Source organism: Triturus cristatus, chromosome 5_2 (assembly GCF_964204655.1).
Source record: "Triturus cristatus chromosome 5_2, aTriCri1.1, whole genome shotgun sequence".
Taxonomy (NCBI): Eukaryota; Metazoa; Chordata; class Amphibia; order Caudata; family Salamandridae; genus Triturus; species Triturus cristatus.
This window is the reverse complement of record NC_140588.1, coordinates 338985132-339010299: the sequence shown is the minus strand read 5'-3', so window position 1 is coordinate 339010299 and position 25168 is coordinate 338985132. Positions and strand designations below refer to the sequence as shown.

The 25168-nt window shown below is 42.8% G+C and overlaps 1 protein-coding gene across 3 annotated transcripts in view; it reads right to left on the bottom strand.

The window, feature by feature from the left end:
* Positions 1-2358: 2358 nt before the first annotated feature.
* Positions 2359-25168, bottom strand: part of LOC146822958 (leukocyte elastase inhibitor-like) — a 92877-nt gene continuing 70067 nt past the window's right edge. For all 3 annotated transcript variants that reach the window (XM_085607116.1, XM_085607118.1, XM_085607117.1), the window contains exons 5-9: positions 19253-19387; positions 16826-16943; positions 15711-15853; positions 7358-7525; positions 2359-4162 (exon numbers count right to left, since the gene is read on the bottom strand). In XM_085607116.1, the coding sequence (XP_085463242.1) occupies positions 3758-4162; positions 7358-7525; positions 15711-15853; positions 16826-16943; positions 19253-19387 (969 nt within the window). In that variant the 3' untranslated portion in view covers positions 2359-3757. The remainder of the gene's footprint in view (positions 4163-7357; positions 7526-15710; positions 15854-16825; positions 16944-19252; positions 19388-25168) is intronic.

Sequence of the window (25168 nt, the reverse complement as noted above, 5' to 3'; positions counted from 1 at the left end):
AAAGTTTGATAAACTGTATATCTAGATTACACTTGCCCTTCCATGCATAACATACAACTATGACCATTGTTTCTTTTTTCAAAAAATAGCCGAGTCATGGCCTGGCTTGGCTATAAGAGCCTATGCACAGCCAAACCATCCATAAGGTGTCGGGTAAATTGTCCAATAAAATATTTTGCACATACGAAAACATTACTCACAAGGTATCTTGTGCTAAGTATGTATTGTAAAGGTATATTAGGAATCTTTAATATGAAAACATATTTTTGAACTTCTGTGTGCCTTATTTGTAAAAACGTCACGTGTTTCCCCCAGACAGGTACACTTTGCACGCTGCCATATTCAATCCAGTGAATAGAATGAGAAATGTAGAAAACTGCAAGTCCCTGAGTGCGAAGTCTGTTTGGCAAGAACCATGGCTGATTGAAAGTGTCATACAGCAGGCGTCCTCTTGGGATCTTAAGCATCAGATATCTGACAGAATTTGTTAAAGCATCACACCTATTGCGATTATCAGCACTGGGATTTACGAACTGCAGTAGTTGAAGACGTAATGGGAAGCGCACCTCACACAGACCTATCCATTAGTTCAAGCCTATACAGGGCGCACGCGTGATCTCATGTGGCAGCTGCCCCCGGCTCCTCGTGCCTGGTAAGTCAGTCCTTTGCATGAGCAGCCAGTGGCAGAGGCCCTGGACTTTGTTTACTGTTTAGGGAAGGGAGAGCCCGTGTTGCTGGGCTTTTGTCCCCGCCCTTGTGTTGCTTCCACCCTTCCTGGCCCGGCCCTCCCTGCGCACACACACATCACCTCCTGCCAGGTGCTACTGTACACGGGCAAGATCCTGTCATTTTAATGGAAGGCCATTGTCTAGGTACATGAATATTCCTGTGGGCAATGCACAGGGAGCCGGTGAAATGCTTGGGGAGCTGTAATGAATGAATGATGTGATGCAGGTATAGGGGAAACGCTTTGTGCACTCTGTATTCTTTGTTTGCTTCTGAGTAGGCAGAGTGGCACACACAGGAAAGCATGTATTCTGCTAGATAAACTGTGCTGACAAGGGACACTTGTGGGCACTGGCTTAGTGAGCTGAAGCATAAAATATGCAGCTGCGTGAAACCTCGGGATAGGGAGCTTTAAAGATCTTCAGTTGGGGTTATGGTGCAAAGGAGGCCCTTGATACAATGCTGGTGGCACAGCTCTCCAAAGAGCGTCATTGAGGGAAACTGTTTTCATAGTATTAAGAAGCGCAAGGCTGATGCACGGCTTCCACCGCCATTAAGTGCTACCGCTGTGGCGTAATGGCCAGAGCAGCAAACTTTGAAGGTGGGGAACCAGGTTTGAGTCTCTGCATCTTCTCAGCATCCTGCGATTCTGTGCAAATCACTTAATCTCCCGGTGCCTAATAAAAAATAATGTGTCTTTCGGTAATGTAACTGGGGCTCATGTAAAGCTCTCCAATACCCTCTGGTCGAGTTCGCACTATACAAAACTGACAAAAAAAAGCATTTGCAATGCAATCGGTCTCGCATTAGCGGGAGTTTGAGCTATTGGCATTCAAAAGGGCAATGCCTTTTTCTTATCTGTTGGTTTTTAAAACATAAATAAAAGGCATTGTCATTTACAATGCCAATAGCTTAAACTCCCGCAAAAGCGAGACCTATTGCATTGCAAATGCTTGTTTTATTTATTATTCCTCAAACTGTTTTGGATAAGAAAAATAAAAAAACCACCCCAGAGTGTTTTCCATAACTCTTGATCTCATATATCACAATTATTACATTTTTGTGACATTTAACCAGCACTGTAGAATGCAGACCCATAATCAGTCTGTAGACCAGGCTACCATGGCGGAGCAGCAAAAAAAAAAAAAAAATGAGGAGGAGAAATACCAAGACCAGCTGAGTATAAATCTCCAAGAACAAATACAGGTAGTGGTCAAGTAGGCATTTTTTCTTGTTTAGTCCTTCCCTATGATGTTATTTGGTATAGCCCTTCATTAACTGCTAGCAATTTTCACCGAGGAATACTTCATGACCTATCCCAGGCTAACAAGGGGAAGTTCCGGATTCCTCGCAGAAACTTGTTCAACTCATAGGAAGTATATTGTTATGAATTTTGAGCTTGAGGAGCTCAGTCATACCTCAACCCAATACTAAGGCCTCGCACCACCCCGGTAACCTACAGTCATCAAATTATAACAATTTTAGGACATTTTGCAAGTACATGCTGTGCCGGTCTTTTTCTGCTCTTGAAAGCGTATTTCTCTTTGAGTCAGCTCTGTATGTCAATTTTAAACATACAGATTTGCAGTAGTATTCTGATAACCTGATTGGATTTTAATGATTGGGCGACTCAACGATCCACAGTAAAAGTTTATTTTTAAATGTAAGTGCACAGTTTTTCTCATGTATTTTATTATCATGTCAAATATTTTGATTCTAGCCTTACACAGTTGTTACACGTTGCAAATGTTTTGGTTGATTGTTAGACAACATTTTCTCAGCAATGCACAGAACGCATCGCAGACTAATCAAAAGTCAATGTTTAAGTTTACGAGGTTGTCAAACGCACATCGTCATGGATACACCCACCCACACAAGCCATAGGGAAAAATAAATCTGCTGTACTAGTCTTAAGACAACCCATTGGGTGGAAAACGTTTCATGTTCACTGTTTTTCTTCTTAGACAGGTGGGAAAGGGGTGAACCAATTTTCCTGATAATTTATCTCAAAGTTCACAAAGTAAGATATCCAGAGAAAGATATTAGGTTTGCCAGAGGACTCTATGCCATCAGGGATGCCATATTCCTGTCCATTCGCTCCACTTGTTTCTTTCATTAACCACGTTAACCTATAAATGTCATCCGGTTAAAGTATACTAGGACTATGCCCACTGGAATACATTGTTTGATAAATGAAAGACAAAGACAGAATATTGAGTCAATGATGACATGGAGTTTTTTCGTTACCATACATTTTAGCTAAGGTAACGAAAGACTCCATGTAACCAACCAGATTTGTGTTTTGTTGTTTTTCCAGTTCCTTTCTTTTCTGACAATGCCATTCTTTTGGACTGTTGAGTTATTTATATGTTGACTGACTTAGTTGAATTTCAGGCATCGACTTTGAAATGTCTTGATGATGATCCTTACATTAAGAAAGGATCGAAATGCCGTCGACCTTGCACACTGACACTTTATTGTATATTTAATTTGACAGGGCTGGTTTGTGGCTATTTGTACCATGACATAAATGGAATAATTTCTACGCGTGCCGCTTGTAATTGTAAATTATTTTGTGTTCTTTTGTTGCTACCCACTAGTTTTAACTGTTAATAAATATGGTCTTAAGTTTTATAGTAAGAAATTGAGTTATAACTAAAATCATTGAAATGATTTGAGACTAACTGTTTTTTGTAGAAACCGTTCCTTTAAAATATCATGCTCCCCAGCCCCTATGTGCCCTTGGGTTTCCCATGTTTTTAGTAAAATAGTACACACAATCAGCTAATTGCAAGGGTGTGTATACTAACCTACTATCTAAAGTGTGTATTTACCTTTCTTTCTTTGTTTGTTCTCTCTCCTCTCCCTCTTTCTCTTTTCTTTTCTTCCCTCATTCGTTTCCTCCCCCATGTCAAAATTATTTTCCCTATGATTTATTAGTAGAATTGACTCCTGGATCCTTTAAGTAAAATGAGACATAATGTGCCAATGTTTTAACCCTATCTATTGTCACAGCCTGCCACAATGGTCACTATGGGGAACAGAATCTGCCATAGAAGAGGATGCTGCGGGTTGTGTTATGCTGGATAAAGAAGATGAAAGGATGGTCTGCCTCGAACTTTACGGCAACGGGGAGACTTTTTACAGCTACAATGCCTGCAGTGGCAGCAGCGGCCTCGGTGCCTTCTTCATTAACCTCCACAACGGCCTGATGAAACATGTGGGACAGGAATAGGTCCCTTTTAGCAGACATTCCTGTCAGATCAGCTTTTCCCTCCATGAAAACATCACTCATCCCCATGCTGCTCAGAGTTGATTTGAGGTTGTATCTTTCTTCCAGCTTGAATCTGGGCAGGTCCAGCTCAACTTCAGACATCTCCATATTCTCTGGGTTGCACCACTTGGCTATGTTTTCAAAGCTCAGTTGTTCTTCCAGCTAGAATTTGGACAAAGGACAAACAACTGAAATTTACTAAACTAAGAAAAATTGCTATTGATCATAGGAGAAACTTACAAACACATCTATCTGCTGACACTCATACCGTTTTCATGTGTTTCTTTCTGAATAAGAAACTATTCATTCAGCCTTACAGGCATATCAACAAGGGACTAATAACAAGCCAGTGTAGCAAATGGTTTAGTGCATGCATAGACATAACAGGTAAAGGAGATGCATGCATAGATTGCTATACTGAGTTACAGACAGTCTGACATCTTGTTTTAAATGTCAGGTGCTTACGCCAGATGTCTATTTTACAAACAGAGCGAGCACATTAACCTGTCTTATTAATTGAAAATTGTGTAAGCATTATAAATAATTAGTATTAAAAAAACCTTGAAATAATGTCTCTAGAGGAATTGCAAAGGACAAATGATTTATAGTAACATGAGATGTCCTAATCTCAAACAAAAAGCTTGTTGCTAGAGAGTCAGATACACAGGACTGCCAAGTTTCAGCCTTTTTGTGCATGACAGCCCCATAACATAGGCGTGACACTTCTAAGGAACATTTATTGCGAGGTAAGCCATGCCTTAATGTCTGTGTAATACTATTCCTTTTAGGAATTTCCTCATTTTTTAATGGGTGTTTAGAAATGGGCACACACGTCTTCTGTCTTTTCAAAGACAATTGTTGCTTGTAAATGTTTTGGGTTTCTACTGGGTCCTAAAAATGTATAGTGACCGTGGGCAGCAGGCCCTGCAGCTCTTCATCTCTTATGTACCCTGGCCACCTGGATGATGATGACCAATGTTCTGTTTATTTTTGTTTAGGTATGTGGCAAGGCAGTGAGTTTTCTGAGCTGAGTGTGTAACTGAGACATACCCCGACTCACTATGTGAGCAAACGTGTTACCTCTAACAAGGGTGATTGAAAGGCAACACCTCTCTTCTAGACAAAGGGCCTTATATTGAGCCCTACTCCCACACTGCCAAACTTGTGTGCGCATCACCTGCCGGATAGCAACTTTTTTCATCACTGCCGGGCGGTTCTTCGGGGGTCCCACAGCGGTGACTATAAAAAAGGCACCACAATGCGAACGCCAAAGCAAGTTCCTGTAGGGCATGGACTGTCAAGTCCATGCCCTGCAGAAACTGGGGGTGCATGCAGACAGGGAGACATGCATGCATCCCTTGCCACAGAGGCAACAGGGGGCCCTGCAGGGCCCCCTTTGATTCCTCTCCGTCACAGTTTTCATGGCGGACTCACTGATATGAAAACCCTGGTGGAGAGGAAACTCGTAATGTGCTTGGTGGGGTCGCAGCAGCCCCACCAAACATATTGTGGCCTCAAGACCGCCGTAACACCGGTATGGATCAAGGATCCCTGGCGACAGCAGCGGTCCTATGGTGGTACTACTGCCCTACTTGTTATAGGGCGGTTGAACCAACCCATCTCTAGTACCCCAATTTGGGTTTTTTTGCCCATAAAGTTTTGCAGTGACATCCACCATTTAAAAATTCATAGCACCAGGACTACTGATGGAATTTTTGTCATTTCCGTTGCAAATAATTAATTAACTTTACCATATTCTTTTAAATTGGTTTGGGATTTTTTGTGTGTTGTGTTGTCACAATATTACTGTTTGTGGGCAGCATAAATACTTTCCACATTGCCTCAAAGGTAAGCCTGATTGCTTTTGTGCCAAAATACCAGAGGGTTAAGCACAGGTTGAATTAGTGACTTTAGTGGTCCACCCTGAGAGGGATTGCGGCTGTTCCTTGAGCAGGGCTGCCACCCCATTCAACCAACAACCCAATTTCTCACACCAGCATACAGACATTTATTGTGTGTAATGTGTTTCTGCCGGAGAACAAAAATCCTTGGATTAGGTTCACGAGGTCCTGTGACATACAAATATAAAATATTAATAAAACAAAAACAAAACATAATGACTATAACACATAGGACATGCACAAGAAAGATGAAGCAGTTGTCCACTAGTTTGCAGGGGCTCTGGCGTGCGGTGATTACCCATGACATTGTTTTGTTTTCAGTGACACACAGCTGAAACAGAATGTCTTAAAGAGGAGACCTTTGCCCCTCACTCTTGTGCATTTTCTATATGCCATTGTCATTATGTTTTGTTTATGTTTTATTAATTGTTTGTATTTTTTATGTCACAGGATCCCATGAACCATGCATAATCAGCAGATTGTTTTCTCCGGCAGTCATATTACTGGTAGTGAATGTTTGTATGCTGGTGACGTATGTATGAAGTCAGGGAGTCAATTTGGGAAAGTTAGGGATCCTGGTCTTGACAAAAGACAACCACCCCCTGAGGGGGGGGGGGCATAGAAGGGTCTGAAACATGTTGACCTGCTCGGTGTAGGACCAATAATCTCTTTGGTACATCCAATCTATTTTTAACAGACTCATTTTCGTCCTACTATTAAAAGCAAAAGTCCCCGGGGTAGACAGTCAAGATTTTTATCCCTTTCTTGTCTGGATCTTTATCCTCATTTTCCAGCAAAATATCCTCGATATCTTAGAGGGTCTGCCCGCCACTAGAGGATTCGTTGGCAAGCGCAGGGTGACCCGTGATGAAGCATGACACCTAGTGAGGTATGCGATTGTCATCCCGCACAATAGTTTGCAATGTCAGGGTCTTGGTTTATGTATTAGGGCATACTCGGGTTCTCAACAATAGGGTATTTACCTGAACAATGAGTTTCTCATAGCCCCATCCAGTCGCATTTGCCATGTGTGGTTCTGAAATTGAAACACATCATGTTTCCTTTGATGTCTTTTTCAATACAAGTTGTGCGTGTCAGGCTCGATCCACCAACTGGATCCACCTTAGGAAAGGACTCCGTCACTGAGAGTGTACTGAAAGCAGTCAATAGTATTTTCCTTGAAATAACCTAGTTAAAGATGGATATCTGATTATTAGTGGATATCTTGGCATTTATAATATTTGTTTCTCCATATCAGTGGCATACAAAGACGTGAAAAATGCCTGGGCAGCCACAAGCTCCAGACAAACAAAACAAGCAGTAGATTTTTGTTATGCATTAAATCTTCAGATGGGAACAATGTGCTTGCAGTTACCTTGTGCTAAATCCTCCGGCATCAGACCGCATGGGTGTGTGTTACTAGTTGGAATAGCACAAGGTTGTTTTCTGCTGTTACCTGTTCCAGTCCTGTGGAGTCATCATTGATGTCATCTGGGAGCAGTAGGATCATGCTAAGGTCGTTGTCAACATAGGGGAGCTCGAGGACCGTGGTCTTCAGCTCTTCTATGTAGAGCACGTGGAACGCCCCTCTCTGGAACATCATCTGGACTGGTTTAGATTTAGCCTACAAAAAGGGAATATCACACCTTTAACACAACTATTTTGCTTACACCAATAAAGAAAAGAAGACATTTTCCACTTATGCACTTGTGCATAAACTGATAACCATTTTTTTTAAGACAAGCTACTTTAGTAGAATCGAGGGGCATTCTATTCACATATGGCCTGATTCACAAAACCTTTTGTGTGCATGGTTGTATTAGTGTCTCCAAATGACAGCTACTGATGCACTCAATCAAAATGTACGTGAATCTCAGATTGTTTAATGATAAGGTTAGGATGAGGTACCATGGGACCTACTGTATAAAGGCGGAGTCACAAACCCCTGGGTTATTTTTGCACACCTCAACCTTCATTTTGCGATGCGACTCATGTACTAAACTGTGGCATTGCAAAATGTTTATTCACTGGCAGTTGCGGAAAGTCCTACCTCGTTAATATTTATGAGGCAGTAGCCTTTTTGCGACTCCTTGTAAATGGCTGCAAACGAAGGAATGAAGCCAAGAAGAACTCCTCTGCTACCCCTATTGCCAGCAGCCACGATTCACAAGGTAGAAGAAGCTGTCTCTGAAGGACAGCTTCCACTTGAAAATCTCTTACTATCCCATTTTAGATCTTGTTAATCGATGAATGCTTTGTGACCACAATTGTGGTTTGGCAAAAGAAGCACATTGCATATCACTCGAAAAGGATACTGCATGCTCATTACACACCCCTTTGCTTTACAAGTTAGTGTGGGTTACATAAGGCCCTTTGCAAGTTGGAATGAATTTTTCGACTTGCAGAGTATTTTTAATACATTGCCACCCAAAGTATTGTGAACGCAAAGTTTGAAGGTAGTGTCGGAGAGCCCCACTTCCAAATGTTGGGAACTCGCAGAGTCACAGTTTTCACTAACATTTGCAATGCATTTCCAACACTAGCTGTTTACATATACGCACACCTCCTAATAAGTAGGTAAAATCAGGGGCGGCTCCTCCGCTAAGGCGGAGGAGCATCGCTCCACTACTCTCAGAGCAGCGGAAAAAGGAAAAATAAAACGATAACATTGTTATCATCATTTTCTTTTTCGTAGCTGCTGGGCTGGGTTAGGGCAGGGCGTGGCAGGGCTGGTGTCACGGGGGAGGAGTGCTGAGCACTCTAAGTGCCCATGACAGTTTGGCCGGCCGTCTTGGGCTTGCCAGTCATGTGCACTTTGCATGTTCTCCACCGGGCTATAATACACAGCCTGGTTGGAGAACATGCATAGGCTCCCAGGCCCCCTCTGAGCGCTGAACCACGGCGCTCATACCAATCAGAAACGCTGCATAGCAACATTATAATTGGCGTAGGGGAGCCTAAGTGCCTCCTGCTTCTGAAACTCGCCAGAAAGAGAAGCAACAACAGAGGAGAGACAGCGGCTGTGAAAATGTGAAAAGTAAGTGTTTCTTTTATTTTTTCAATACCCTCCCCCAATTGACCTGCCACCCCCATTCCCTGCCCGCTGCCACTGGGTAAACGTAGAGCCGTTCATGTGTGATAGGTCATAAAACAACCCTGTATTTTGTGAGGGAGATAGAACAACTAGGAAACATGTTTTCCAAACGGAAAAAAAGATTAAGACAAATAAAAATGCGCCTCCACATTTACACTAACCTTTCAGCTGTGAATGATCTCCTTTGTGTACATACCACAATTGGGGATTTAGGGCTGTTGAGGATATGTCTGAAAAACTATAAAGGTCATATTTCAAGCTTTTGCATGACAGTTTTGTCAATCCAAAATCATTACAAATAGGGCTCCCGGTTTCATGGTATTTTTGTTTTTTTACATTTCTCTCTGTATTTATCCATATTTAATTGTTGCCCATAATATTGGTGTTTATGCATATTTATTTTGCTTTGAGAATAAATGGAGTTGTAAAAAGGTATAGTTCCGCCTTTATTAAACTGATAGACAGGCACTCATATTTGGATGCCTGTCTCGTTTCAGCAAATTAGGCAGCTCAATAGCGCCTACATGTAAATATTAGCATTGCATACAAATAGGGGTTAACCTATGCCTGATCCTGGTTTTCAACTCCCCATGCTGTCTATCTGTTCAGTTGTTGGCCTGGAATTCATGAAGGACAGCATGGAGAGTCACTCCCCACAAGTACAATTTTTTGTATTTTTCCGCTTTTTAAAATAAAAACAGTGAATCAGTAAAAACTGAAAACTGGAAGCCTTAATTATGAATGCTATACAAATCATAGATGTATGGCTGCAAATCTGTGGTATTTATCAGTTTTTTTAATACTGACACTTAGTGCCAAGAGCCAGGGCTTTTGCATAAACAAGCACCCTTTTAAAATCAAATATTTATAAATTGTGTGTAATTTTTCAATATTCCAGTACAATTTCCAGAAAAAACATCTGATAATATTTCAATGTTTTCAGGGTTTCCATAACAGGTATGTCTGCCAAATGTAAGTGTTTATAAAGACTATTGTGATTTTGTTGCGTAGCTAGCATACATTTCTAAACTGCAATTTGAAAAGGTTTCCATTGGTAGCATATGGTTATGTCAGACCATAAGCAGAACATTTAGGAGTCAGTGTGGTACGTGGAATATGTAATGAAGCAGTTTAAGCAGGGAATAGGAAGACCAAGCTCACTGAAGCTGACATAGACTCCTATTGGATGGCCTTTTGCATGCACCGCTTACTCACACTCCATAAATAAGTGAATGCAAGACGCAGCCGACGTCACAGCTCCTGGTCAGCCACTCTCTCAGACAACTGCACAATCAACCCAGCAATGGTGCCTTCTATGGGCCAGATTCATAAAGTTTTTCCTGTCACATACTCTTATGGTACTGCCAGCTTGCTCCTTAATTCTAAGAGTGAGTCAGGAGTAGGCCACAAATAGCCTGGCGTACTGCTGGAATTCAAAATGCAGGCAGGAGTACTACATGAGTAAGGGCCTGATGCAGGGTTCAGCGGATGAGTGACTCCATCACAAACATGACAGATTTCCTGTCTGCCGTATTACAAGTGCCATTGGATATAATGCACTTGTATTGCAGCGGACGGGATATCCGTCACGTTTGTGACGGAGAAACCTGTACTCCAAATTCTAAATCAGGCCCTAAGTCACTTAGAGATAATACTGACACTGATTGTTCCCAGTGCTCAAGATGAGATGCAGCCGTACAATTAGAAGTGGTGAAAGTAAAAAATAACAAGCACTGGCAATACCAGTAGGTCTGGCTCTGATGTGCTGCACACTGCACTCACATAGACACACCTCTCACCTTACACTGACACAGGCACACCACTCACCCTGCTTCCACACAGGCATAGCACTCCCCATACACTGACAAAGGCATGTCACTCAAGTACATTCACACAGGCTTGGAATTCACCCTGCACTCACAGGCTTGCCACATACTCTGCACTTATGCTGTCACACTACTCATTCTGCACTCACGTAGGCACACCACTTACCATGCATCCATACATAGGTACAACTCTCATCTTGCACTCACACAAAGACACCCCTACATTCACACAGACACCCTACTGGCATTTCACTCACACAAGCACACTCCTCGCTCTGGACTCACCCAGGTACACCCCTTGCTCAGCACTTACATGGGCACACCAATCACCCTGTACTCACATGAGTAGACCTCTTAATCTACACTCATTGAAACCCACCCCTCCCTCTGCACTCATATAACCACACTAAAACACTGCTTATCCTGCACTCACATTGGCACAGCACTCAACCACCACTCATGCAGATGCACCCAATCAATTACACAAGCACACCACATACCCTGCACTTACAGAGACACAACACTCAACCTGTACCCATATAGATGCACCCCAGCACTTACATAGCCACACTGCTCAGCCTGGACTCAAACAGGCACACTCGTCTGGCTGCACTCATGCAGCCCCACCGATAACCTTGTACTCACATGGTCACACCTCTCACCATACACTCACCTGAGCACACCTCTCCTGTGGCACTCACACAGGCACTACACTCATCCTGCACACATACAGAAGGCTGCTCACCTTACACTCACACTGACAATTTGCTCACCTGGCACTTAAATGCTCCATATTATGATAAATTATGATAAATGCTCTGCCCTCAGGGCAGCCGCTAACTCGCGCTGCCCTGGGGGCAGCACATTCATGTGAAAAATGGAGAGGCTACTTTGAAGCCCCTACATGTTTTCACAGTGCAGGCAGCAACCGTGCTGCACTTTTAAAGGGGATCAGAGATCCCCTTGCTGGCGGGTGCAGTCAGTGACTGCACCCACCTGCAAGGGGATGTCTGGGAGGCCCATGTGACCCCCTTTTCCCCCTCCAGAGGGCTGTTCTCAGAGGGTGCACTGACAGTGCGCCACCTTTCAGATACGCCTCCAAAGGCTTTTTTGCCTCTGCGCCCGTGTCTGTAATACGACGCGGGCACAGAGGCAAAGGAATTCCCTCATTTGCATGGGGCACACAAATCAGAGAACGCTCGCTGAAGATAGCGCTGGTGCTTTATGTGCGCCAGCGCTATCAGTATTGCAGAAGGGGCCACACAAGTGTCTGTGACCCCTTCAGTAATAAAAACAGTTCCCCGGGGCACGCAAAGATGGTGCAAAAGCTTGTTGCGCTCCCGGGGCACTGTGTAGTATGGCCCCTGCACAGTGTGAACACTTATTTGCACTTCTTTGAGCAGTTCAGGCAAAGGTCCTGATTTGGATCTTGGCAGACAGGTCACAATGGCGACGGATATCCCGTCCACTGAAATATCAATCCCATAGGCTATAAAGGGATTTTTATTTCAGCGCGATCTAAATCAGGCACAAAGTCTTCGCCTCTCTTCTTCTTTGCTCACTTACCCACGGATGCCCACGGATTCCTTTTTATGAAGAGGAAGAGTCTTCACATGTATTACATGGGCACTACCGATGAATGTGACAGTGTTTCTGTACCGTTGCCCCTATCGGCTAGAAGTTTCTGTATCCCTAAACAATAAATGATTCCCTCTGTTATTCACCATGCCTACATTAAATGGACTGAAATAGGGAATAGCATTTTTGTGGGGCATGGCAAATGATTTCTCCCTCATTGCCCGGCACAACTCTGAATTCATCCTTACTATTCCTGCAGTCGCTCCCATGAACAGCCTGGCATCCATTTTGTTTGCTGTAACCAGGTGCATACCTGGTTACACCGTGCCTAGTCTGGATCTAGTTATCCTGCTAAGAATTAACCCAGCCATACAGCATGCTCTTCCAAAGTCCCCACACTGTAAAAGGCTGCTCAGAGAAATATCAGAAATGCCTACTTCTTTGCTGTACTTTTCTCCATGTACGGGATCAGACTGACCATCTATGAAGTACACACTGTACTTAAGTTTTTAGAGGAGTTTGTAAATTCCATTGTTAGAGCATTAGGGTATTGATCACTTAGAAGTTCAAAGAACTGCCGTCATACAAAACAGAATGAACTGATTTTGTCTTGGGTGCCAAGAAATGAGTTTGTGCCCTTCTGGGATCTGAATGTTTTTCCTTCACTCTAAATGTCTCATTCAGTGTGCATACTCAGATTGATCACACATGCAATACTGTTAAGGAATCACACAAGATTGATGATGGTGGTTTGGCTCTTGAAGGATGGAGTATCTGGTTTTGATGGAAAGGTATTTTTGGGGTGTTATGAAGATACTAGAGAAAGACTCAAAAGCTTTCATTTTGCTCATCTTATATATTTATCAAGTTTGCATATACTGTGCGATCACTGTAATGGAAATAAAGAGTCTTCCCTTTCTTTCCTCCCACAATACCCATCTTCGATTATGAGGTAAATGACAAATATGACTAAGTGTCGCTCAAATATCCTGCTGATGATGATATGTCTCATGAAGAAACCAGACTTATGAAAGATTTATTTGGTTGGACGATTGCACTAGGAGAGTGCAAGAGAGAGTCAAGAAATTGCAGTAGTGTAATTCAGCATAACTGTAGTAGAGGGAGCTATATTCCTGCTCACTGCAAAAGCAGTGCTACCAAGTTGTGACATCTCTGATGTGCAGTCATTCTCTCGTGTATGTAGTGTTGAACTGGCTTTTTAGGTGGTATAGCAGTCTGCCACTTCCTGATGGGCCAGCTTCAAAGTGCCAGTGTGTGGGCTGTTTTTTTGGCCCCATCACAGCCCATGGGACCATAAACAGTCTGACACACTGGCCCTTTCAAACTGTCCCATCTGACAGTGCCAGACTGCCCAAAAAGCCAGCCCAACCCTGCATGTGTGAAATTGTAAGAATAAATGTTCAAGTCACATGCTCAGCTCTGAAAGTTTACATTTTTGTATCTTTTCAAAGGTCGAATATTACTATCTGACAAATGCCAGGCCTCCCTTTGTTTACTTTTTGTGATCTCCATTGGATCCATGTGTATGAAAATGTTTTATCTTAGCCTGAGTACTTGTGTATTTGGCATTTCAAGTTCACATGTGCTGGGGGATCCTCTTGTCACCCGTTTCTGTAATTCACGAATTGTGTTTTCCTTTGAATAATAAGCATTTTAAGCTTTCATGTACGCATGTGAGCAGATTTCTTCCACAGTACAAAGTAAGAAACTGGGAAGCATGCACATCTTGGAACATATCCTACCATTCTCCTAGAAATCCATCAGAGCTGTATTTTTATACCTTGCCAGATATTTAATGGCCTTCTTGCTTTTCATTAAAGCAAGGGATGCACCTAGAGGATCACTCTGTTTGAGTGGATGTAGGAATTTTTGCCATTACTGAGTTGGATTGTGTTTGCTCAAGGTCAGAAGTTACAGGGTCATCGTATAAATAAATGCGAAAGAGTTCATGTTGCTGTGTATTCAGTGTGGCACTGCCTTCTGCATGGAGGAATGCCACTAGGTGTTTGGCACATCTACTAAAAATAGCTAGGCCCAGCGCATGCCAGCCTTGTCTCCCTACTCATGATGCCTGGCCAGGTTAAAAACTACTGCCCAATAGAAAAAATGCAAGATCAGGATAAAAGGAAAAGCTAGAGATTGTACAGGTGCACAGCTGGTCAAGGATTGGTGTCCTTCCTGGGCCTAGTGGTTGAACAGAGGGTGATCCCAGTGCATTCAAAGGCTGTCGAAGGCTATGCCATTTCACTTTTGCCTACACTTGGCATTTTGGTGAATCCATGCCTATGACCGATGCGCCTGTTTGCCTGGTACCTAAGAAAAAATGCACAGAGATCAGTCTTCAACTTGGCCTTTATCTAAGAGGGGCCATTGCTGCTTAATATGTCTTGTGGGTACGGGGGAGGGGTTAAGAGCCAAGCTGAGTTCATGAGCTGACATCCTCTGCGGTCCTAATGAAAAGTGTAAAATAAAGCACATCACATTTTTATAAGATTTTCTTCTCAATGCAAGTGAATGGAAGCAAGAGCACTTGATTGATACTGTTACTTTAAGCAAAACCAGCCAATGAGCGATTGGTAGGCGGTTCTGATGAGAACGAATGAGAGACGTCTTGGAGGAGTAGATACACCAATACAAACAAACACTAAATTAATCAGTTTTCTCAAATTCAAAGTTTGTCATGCCAGCTTTAAAAAAAAGGCTACATGCATAAAATGTGCAAATGTATGGTAGTAAATAAACTGGCTTCACAAAATAAAGAAAACTTAGCAGGCCAGTTAGGACTAACCTACTCTTTCAGTTAATATAACAATGAAATCGAAGTCCGAGAGTAAATTGTCTCAGTAGATATTGAGGCACATTCAGATATTGACATATTCATAATAAAACATTATTATGAAGGCAAGGAAAGGCATGATTTTACTTCCTCAAAAACATTGATGCTCTGGGTTTTCTACAGATTTAACTAGAAGCCCTGTTTTATAATTTCTGTTTCTGTTAGATGGGAAGAGAGTGAGAGGTTTTGACTTTTTTCTAGCCAGGTTTTCCTTCCTCAGCACCCACACTTTTGCTGCTCTTTTCCCATGCTTGCACCCTATAACTGGATGACATCATCAAATGATCATTACCTTTTACAGTGGATTGACATAATTGTCCTATCATCTCTGGTCAGTCATTTTCTATATGTTTCACTAAAAAGCTTTCTTCACAGTTTGACAATTCATATTGTCTTTGCAAATTTTACTCTGGTTTCGCTAATGTGATTAAAATGTTTGGGAAATATACTGTACCTTACTTAGTCTGAATAATTTCTCCTCTGTATTTTGTTCTGGAAATTTCTTTGCCCAGTTTCCCTTGAAGTAGATGGCATTCACAAGGACCAGTCTGGTAAGTGCATCAATAGAGCCCAGTGGCAGAAGGTTCTGAATTTTACCTTTAAGTAAACACAAGGTGGACGTTTAATGACACGTTGATAAACAGTGCAAGTACGCTAAAGGAAATTAAGTGTGTCTAGATATGGCAGATGAAAAACACATATATAATGCATGTATGGATTGGCACTATAAAATGCAGGAGTAAAATGTGACAAAAGTATTCAATGTATGTATAGTTGATTGTTTGCCGGTATCGAAATGCTAACATGGTTGAGAGCAGCCATTGTGTGCAACGTAGTTGAGAGCAGCCATTCTGTGCTGCAGATTTGAGTTGGTGGAAGATGATAGAGGAGGTGACAGTTAAGTTCTGTAAAGGTCAGTAACTGGAGAGATTGCTGCAAGAAGGTGGATGAAAGTTATAGCAAAGGCAGGCAGTTTCTGTAATTCTGGGGGCAGGAGTCCTAATTCAAATGACATACCTGCTAAGGAATCAAAAAAATATTGATTGCTGTTAATGGGGGTGCATGCATATGTGCTTATGTGTGTTCACGCATGTGAGTTTGTTGGTCTGGTAGTAATCCGCATATGTCTCTTTGTATATATGTTTGCTATCAAGAACGTTATTCACTTTTAACAGAACTTGAAATCCCTCTTCCCCTACCACCGCAAATCTGGCCCAGTACCTCACCCATTCAAAAGCCCCAGCCGGCACTCCGTCCTTTTAGCTAGGTACACTGCTTTGCTTGTGTGAAAACCTAAGACTCACACCCCACAAATGCTATTGGCTAATGTATGTCACTGAATCAATCTAAGCTCATCCTCTTTTTATTGATATTCACCCTCCTTAAAAGCAGTGTGTTTTTTAAGAAGGTCACCCATTTTGCATATCTGCATCATCATCCTAAAATGGTTTATCTTTCATTCACTTTCATGGGGCCACCCTCATTCAAGAGCCAAGAGGTTGTCAGATATGTACGAAATAATCACATGTATTGTTTGCAGCAAAAATGGAAGACACTGATGCTACTCACTCTCAGTCTGACCTTCCACCCAGGAATTAATCTCTTTTCTTGCATCTTCTGCGGCTCCTATGAAGTCAACAATCTGCATCTTGGCATTGTAGAATTTCTCAATGGAATAGGAATATTCCTAAAGTGGAAGAAACATGGTGCCAAATATATATTAAGACAGTTCTCTAGAAGACAAATGTAGCTGTAAATTGGAAAACCTCATGTAATCCAATAAGGAAATTATTTGGTTATCAATACCTTTAAGACTAGGTGGCATGACTTATCCTGATTTCATAGAAAATGTTGTGACAACATTGACCTGCTACAGCCAGCACTAGCTGGATGTGGCTTTATCAGGAGTGTAAATCACTATATAATATCTGTAGTACAATATGATAAGGCAAGCGTGATATCAAAAGTCTCCAATACGCTTGAAAGCAGTAGAAACTAGGATTGATTTTTGCATGGTAAAACTTTGCAATTATTGTCAATATCCACCTATCTGCTGACCATTGGGCCATAAGAGTAAAAAGCAAGGACCAATTAACCAATTTGAGGAGTAGAAATTAAACATGAACATATATATGTTTGTTAAAGATTGCTTAAAGATAATGTGCAGTGGACCACCATTGGTGGTTGCGCAAACTCACTTCCTTCCTATAATGAGGCCACTGTAGGGATAGGAGTTCATGACTATTTGTACTCATTTATTAATGTGCTTCATCAGGCTGTTGGTCTCTCTGCTCTGTCCATAAGGAGTCCATCAATAGGAGTGTGGAGTGTGCCCACTAGAATTGGAGGAGGGGAGCTTGTCAGTCTTGTTCACTGCTCACCCACTGCCTAGTCCTGCAGTGAAAGGTCTGCAAAGCAGTGTGGACATACACAATGCATGAGACATGATTAACCTTAATATCACCCAATTTTCTCAGTGTGCAGTGTGTGCCTGTGAGGCAGCAGTGGGTGCAGGTAGGTGCAGCCATATGCAACACTTATGACATGGCTCATGGTAAGAGATCCATGATGTGCACTTAGTTCTGCCACCCAGGTCTGGTCTCCTCCACTCATTGGCTGTTAATTCCAAAGAACAGCCAATGAGAGGAGGAGTAGGCTGCCTCTGGGAGAGACAAACTGAGAGGCATGGATTGTTCTTGAGCGTGTCCCTGCGCTTGTTACTGTCATGTTTCTCTGCCTCCTTACATGAGCCACAAACTTCTCATGTGTTGGTGGTGGGTCTCTGCAGAGTTCAGGAGGCAGAGAGTTCCAAACAAGAACTGTCAGCTTCCCGCACCCTGCTGCAACTAGCACCACGTGGCTGCTGTCACTGTGGCCAGCAGCTCCCTCCTTTCACTTAAGATGTGGGCAAGAGGGAACAGACTGAGATACGCAGAGCCACCGAGATGTAACTGTGGGGGAGGGGAAACTTTGGCTGAGCGTTCATGTGTGCGGCGTGCGCATTTGAGAATGTGTGCATGTGTTTGAGTGAGAGTGTGTGAATGAATAAGCATGTCATTGTTTGGGTTTTCCTGACTGCTTGTGTGTGTGGCTGGTAAGGAGGAGCAGGTGGGTTGGTGGGGCGGGTTGACTGAGGCTTGCCACACTACTTTCAAAGGTCACTTGCAGCCCTTCCTTTGTCGACTCTCCAGTAGAGTATGCCTACTGGGAATAGTGCCAAGATCTAAAAGGGAAAAGATACAGTGTAAGTTTTCTAAGTTGGGAACATTACCTGTGAAAAAAACAGCAATACGCTGGTTGCGACCACAGGCACCAAGACTGCCGTCCAAGGTTGGGGACATAGTTGAAATGGGAACTGCATAAGCGGTTTCAAATGAAGCAGATTCCACACAATGGAAAACATAAGACCTTGAAAAACTGTTGTCGATGCTGAGCAGGTTATTAGAGTCCCTCGACACAAGGCCGCCATGAAGAAACAATAGACACTGAAGACTAAACTCTAGTTGCGAGCTATAAAATAATGCAGATTTAAACTTTGATAAACCAGAATACTAACTAAAAAAAGTTGAGATTATAGGGCAGAGAGAGATGGGCCATGGAGATCTGGATGCGAGTGTGACGACTCAGAAATGGTAGGAGTGGAACCTGAACAGCAATGACTAAAAGTAGGGTATCGAGGGGACATGATTGTGGAACCCGAGCTACTTGGCCGGATAATGATTAGTTTCTTGTGACTAATTTGATGCAAAAGGAAATGCCATTCAATGCCAACTATACTGCTTAATTGTTTTAACTTTGTTGTTGAAGCAAACAATTACCTTAAAAAAACTCTGCAGGAATCTCCAAGAAATTCTTGTCAGGGCAGCAAATGAATTGTAAGGTTTTGGACTGGATTGCCTAGGTAATTGTTTGCAGCATTAATCAGGAGACAATTCTCATATTTTCTTCGCTAAACAACTGCAGCTATCCCTCCCTTAGAGCACCAGCCCAGCTTACGCTCAGAAAGCTGTAGGTCGCCTCTCCAAAGAGTCGGTTGGCGGTTTTAAGCAGGTAGGCCCTATTAGGAGCGATGATTGCAGAAATAAGTTCCTGGAAACCACGATGGATGTTATCTTTTTCAAAATCTGTTTCCTGTCGGGTCAACAGAAAAAGAACAGTTGCACGTTACACAGATTAATACATTGTTGCATCTACATGAAGATAGGCTACCATGTCTCAAACGTAGTAGTTATAGTAAAGTAGCAGTTACAGCCAGTAGGAATCCTATTGTGTCTTTATTCCGCTGCATGATAGAATGTACCTATTAGAATATATATATATAGATATACAATGTGTTAGTTCTTCCTAATAGTTTCAATATTTCTTAGAGGTGTTTTTTTCTTAAACATCATATGAGGAGCCAGGATGCTATTAACTTGCACCGCGCACCATTCTAAATTTGGTAAAGTGAGGTATTTATTTCCAATTTTTCCAGTTGCCAGTAGTTCTTTTGCGGAATCAAAAGTCAATTTTAGTAATTTGTTGACATCGATAAAATATCAAATATGATTTTTGTTATCACAAAACATCAGTGACATGCAAAAAGAAGTAGACAAAATAAAACTCTTGCCTTATATATCAAATATAGCTAGCTTGCTATGTAGCACCACCCAAGGAGTATATAATTATCTCGCCTGTGGCAAGTTATTTAGCTAGATGTTCCTCTCTTATATAAAGTTGAACACATATGGTACCGCCATTTTACCTACTTTGAGTTGTTATGAGATCGCTGCAAATTATATTAATCGCATGTGCAGTCAAAACCCGGGCAGGGCTGTTATTCATATGGCTACTTAAAGGGCACTGGGTAACCCAGTGATGTCTCTAGAAATAGTTGTGTGTGCAAGTGGGGGAGAGGTATGCATGTTGGCATATGTTTAAGACCACTAGACCTTCTAACTTGAACATTTTACTGCCAACCTGCAGCCACTAGCTCTGTCATTGCGATTGCACTGCGGTACATTACAGATAGAAACATAACTAAATAGATATTCAAGGTTAGAAGATGCCTGACAAACTGATCTAAATTCCCTGGGGAACAACCTTTACAACGCAACTATTACAACGCACTACACTTACAACGCAATTTTTACAACGCAACATCCACTACAACGCATTCCATTACATCGCATGACACTACAACGCATTTTTAAAAACTACCCTTACAACGCATTCCATTACATCGCATACTACCTTTACAACGCATACCATTACAACGCATAATATTACATTGCATTTAAGGTAAGTATTGGATAGTATAGGGGTAAAACCCCTACACTATCCAACACTTACCCTACTGTTGCACCCCTTGGAGTTAGAATAGTAATTTTTACCCCTACACTATCCAACACTTACCCTACTGTTGCACCCCCTGGAGTTAGAATAGTAATTTTTACCCCTATACTATCCAACACTTACCCTACTGTTGCACCCCCTGGAGTTAGAATAGTCATTTTTACCCCTATAGTATTCAACACTTACCCTACTGTTGCACCCCCTGGAGTTAGAATAGTAATTTTTACCCCTATACTATCCAACACTTACCCTACTGTTGCACCCCCTGGAGTTAGAATAGTAATTTTTACCCCTATACTATCCAACACTTACCCTACTGTTGCACCCCCTGGAGTTAGAATAGTAATTTTTACCCTTACACTATCCAACACTTACCCTACTGTTGCACCCCCTGGAGTTAGAATAGTAATTTTTACCCCTATACTATCCAACACTTACCTTAAATGCAATGTAATATTATGCGTTGTAATGGTATGCGTTGTAAAGGTAGTATGCGATGTAATGGAATGCGTTGTAAAGGTAGTTTTAAAAAATGCATTGTAGTGTCATGCGATGTAATGGAATGCGTTGTAGTGGATGTTGCGTTGTAAAAATTGCGTTGTAAGTGCATGCGTTGTAAAAGTATGCGTTGTAACGTCATACATCCAAATTCCCTTCTTCCTGCCTCCTGCAACCTCAAAGATTCTATGTAGTCTCTGCCTTTCCTTGCTCATGGACATCTGGAGCTGCAGCATTTAGCATACACTGTTAAAGAAAACACGAATACATTATCCTATGAACAGCAAAGGAGCGTTCTTTACAGAGTGGGCCAGGCTAGAGGCCGCTTATGGGCACCAGTTTGGAGTTTATGGGAGGGAAATAAGGCAGAGCCGCTCCACTCCAGTATGTTAAACCCATACAAGGTTGCATTCAGCAAACATGCCTGTACGCACATCAGGCACCAAAAGCACCAGCATACCATGCAAGTGGCAGAAGTGTATATAAATGTTGATAACGTGATGTCTTCCAATAAAAGATCTCCTTTTTTAGGTCTCGCCTGACTCAGCGCATGCGCTGGTCTGGCGAGACTTATTGAGAAGACTCCAAAAAGTGCTACCAGGCCAGCCTAGAGCTACAGTGCTACCGCGATTACTTTCACTTTCGCGGCCGCACAGCCGCTTTGATGTTTGATGTTTAATCGTGATCGCGATCACTTTCACTTTCGCGGCCTATCCAATAGGTCTCGCTTTTGGGACCTTATAAGTGTTTAGTTATGCAATTGTTGCATGGCTAAACACTTATAAGGTCCCAAAGGCTATGCCAATGCTTGTTTATATTGGTAATTGCTGATTTGTTTTGGGAACTGGCCTTGAGACCAGGTTTGGGTGCATTGAACCATCTTCTTAAAACAAAATAGAACGGAGTTGTGTAATTATTTGTTGGTGAAAAAATAAATGCAAAAATGTCACCCAAGTTGGAGAGGTTTTCAGCTCTAATTTTGTGTCATTAAAGTACGTATGTCACACTGATCTGTACATTCTTCGGGATACTCCTGAGCCTGCTACATTTGATAAACCCAAATGAAGGCCCACAGGCACAATTACAAACATGAGTGCTTAGGTAAGTAACGTATTGATAAAAATCGGAGTAGAGAGAGAGGGCGCAATGCCCTCAAAGGTGAGAGGGCCAGACCATCATTGACTTGAACAGCAACATTGTATTAACATAAGGTCAAGCCCTTTGTAGGAACATGATGTTACAGGTAGACATGCATGTAGCTTGCAGTAGATGATCACAGTTCCAGAAATGACTGTGGTAGTGATGTTAGATAAGTTTAATACTTCATCCTTATTTTATATATTTTTTAAATTGACTTTAAGAGATTCTGCGTATTCCCTATGTAAATCTGGTTCTATGTTAGACCACTTTTGGGGTGATGGAGAGTGAAATAGAAGGGACGTGCCACGCATTGGCGGCTCCTCCGTTATGGCGGAGGAGCATTGCCCCACTAAACAAATGAAAAATAAAATGACAGTAAACCAATTTTATTACCATTTTATTTTTCTTCTTACCTGCAGGTTGGCAGCGAGGGCGGGGAGGGGCCATGCACTCTATGTGCAACAGCAGTATGGAGGAGGGGTGATGGGTACCACTAAGTGCACATGATGGTTTAGCTGGCTGTCTTAGCCGGTCAAACCGTCATGTGTACTTAGCATTTTTCATCCCGGCTGTGTTGCACAGCCAGGTTGAGTAAAGCCACAGGCTCCCTGGCACTGTCTGAGAGGCCAACTAGGCCACTCAGACCAGTCCTAGCACTGCTCTTATACTGGGAATAGAATTCCCAGCATGACAGCAGCATCAGCATTGGTATCTGGGAGCCAGCGCAGTGTGGACCAGCCAGCCCTGTAGTCAAGGGTGGAGAGGAGCAATGCGGCGACTGCAGCTGCAAATAATTAAACTAATTATTTTTATATCCCCCCCCCATGTCCCTCTTCCCCGCTCGCTGCCTCACCGCTGCTGATCCCGAGCAGCCGCCAACTGCATGCCTGGATATTGAAAGTGCAATATGATTCATTAACCTGTACTTAAAAGAAGACCAGGAGCTGTATCTTTGAAATCATTTGCTTGAGGCACTTCATCAGGGCCTGTAACTTTTTATATTTGTTTAAAACAACTTCAACTTCTTCCTATTACCCCAGTGCAAGTCCATCTACACATTGCAGCTCTTGTGGGGTGGAGAAGAGTTAAGTAGAGAGGAGATGTTGGATGCTGGAGGCAACCTTTGAATGGTTAACCTGAATTTTAAATAGGGGTGAGTGGAATGAATCATTCCGCCTGTGGAATTGGCAGAGTTTTGTGACTCCACATTACTCTTGTAATGCTGAGTCCTGGCCAAATTCCGTCAAATGCTGCTTGGCAGAATTTTTTTTCTGCGAGGCTCCAGAAATGGTAGTTGGTGAGCGCAGGCGAGATTTGGCGTCCCCTAGCGTCATTTTCCAACGTGGGCCGTTGTGGGTGGTTGCAGGCAGTTGCTGTCAGAGGGCTGCTTCTCTAGTAGATTTGGCAGCTTGACTCAACACATTGCACCCCCATTTAAACCCGTGTATCCAAGACTATAAGAGTTTAAGTATTGAGCATATCAAAACAGCAGCCGCTTGAGGAGCTTGACTTTCTAAGTACTTAAGTCCTTACACCAGTAAATTTACTCCAACTTGTGTTGTACATATGGGGTCAGTTACAAGGGTGGAAATCTCCCTTAATTTTACAACAACAGATCCAGCTAGGAAATGGTTAGGTACTAACCAAGGATCAGTAATTAGGACATCACAGGAGGTACAGATATCGATGAGTATGTTTTAGGCCCTGTTAGAAATAAGGGTCTCTAGTTGGCAATGGTTTACACCCATGTCCTAGTAGGGACCCTTCTTCCTAGTCAGGCAGATACACTTCTAAAATAACCCCTGCTCACTCCCTTGGTAGCTCGGCACGAGCAGACAGGCAGTGGCAGAGAGAGTGTGTAAAGCATTTGTGCATGCATACAGTAACACAACGAAAACACTACAAATGGACACCACACCAGTTAAGAAATATAAGCAAAACTTTATCTAAATCAACAAGACCAAAAACGACAAAAATCCAACATACAATACTGTAACAATAGTTACTTTACAAGATAATCTTTAAATTGCAGGAATAGCTGAAAAAACACAGTTCTTCTGAGTCGGTAGCTCTGTCCAGGGCTACCACAATGCTAAAAATGACAGAGTCTTACAGTTCCAACTGACCGGGTCGGTACGGGCCAGCTAAAGCGTTGACAGACTCGTAGACAGTATCTTTCTTCTTTGCGGCCGATCCCGATGGTGTGAGTTGGTCAGGGCAACTGTCATGGTTGTGGTGAAGTGAATCGGTGCAGGGTGTGGTGCCCTCACAGTGCGGTGCAGGCAGCGGCTCGGTGACAGTCGTTCAACGGCATTGGTGAGGCCAAGGCTTGTGATGCCGAGTGAGGAGGTGCTCGATGTGGTGCTGGCAGGTCACAGAGCAGGCGATGGAGCTGGTCGGTGTTTGGGTTAGGCAGCGATGGTGTGGGTGACGTCTGGGCAGAGTGAAGCGAGGCGGTGCAAAGTGTGATGCCCACAGGATGCGGTGCAACGGCTCAGTGATGGTCTCCCACCTGTATCGGTGAGACCAAAGATGCAGTGCGAAGTGCAGCGGGCCTTCTGCGGTGCCTTCAGGACACAGAACCAGCGACGGACTTGGTGACAGAGTCGGCTGCTCTTCTCTTCTGTGGCGACTAAAACCAGCGGTTCCAGAGATGGTGCCCAGCAGGATGTTGAAGTCTTTGCTGTTCCTGAGACTTCTTGTGCAGGGGGCAAGATCTACTTCTAAGCCCTTGGAGATATTTTCTCAAGCAGGATACACACACAGTTCCTCTCCATGGCAGAAAGGGCTACTGCAGGCCAACCCCAGACAGCACACATCAAAGGGGCAGTGCTACTCTTCCAGTTTCTTGCAGCTCTTCTCCTTGACAGAGGTTCCTCTTTAAGTCCAAAACTGTGTTAAAGCTTAGGGGTCTGGCTCCACTTTTTATAGCACAAAATC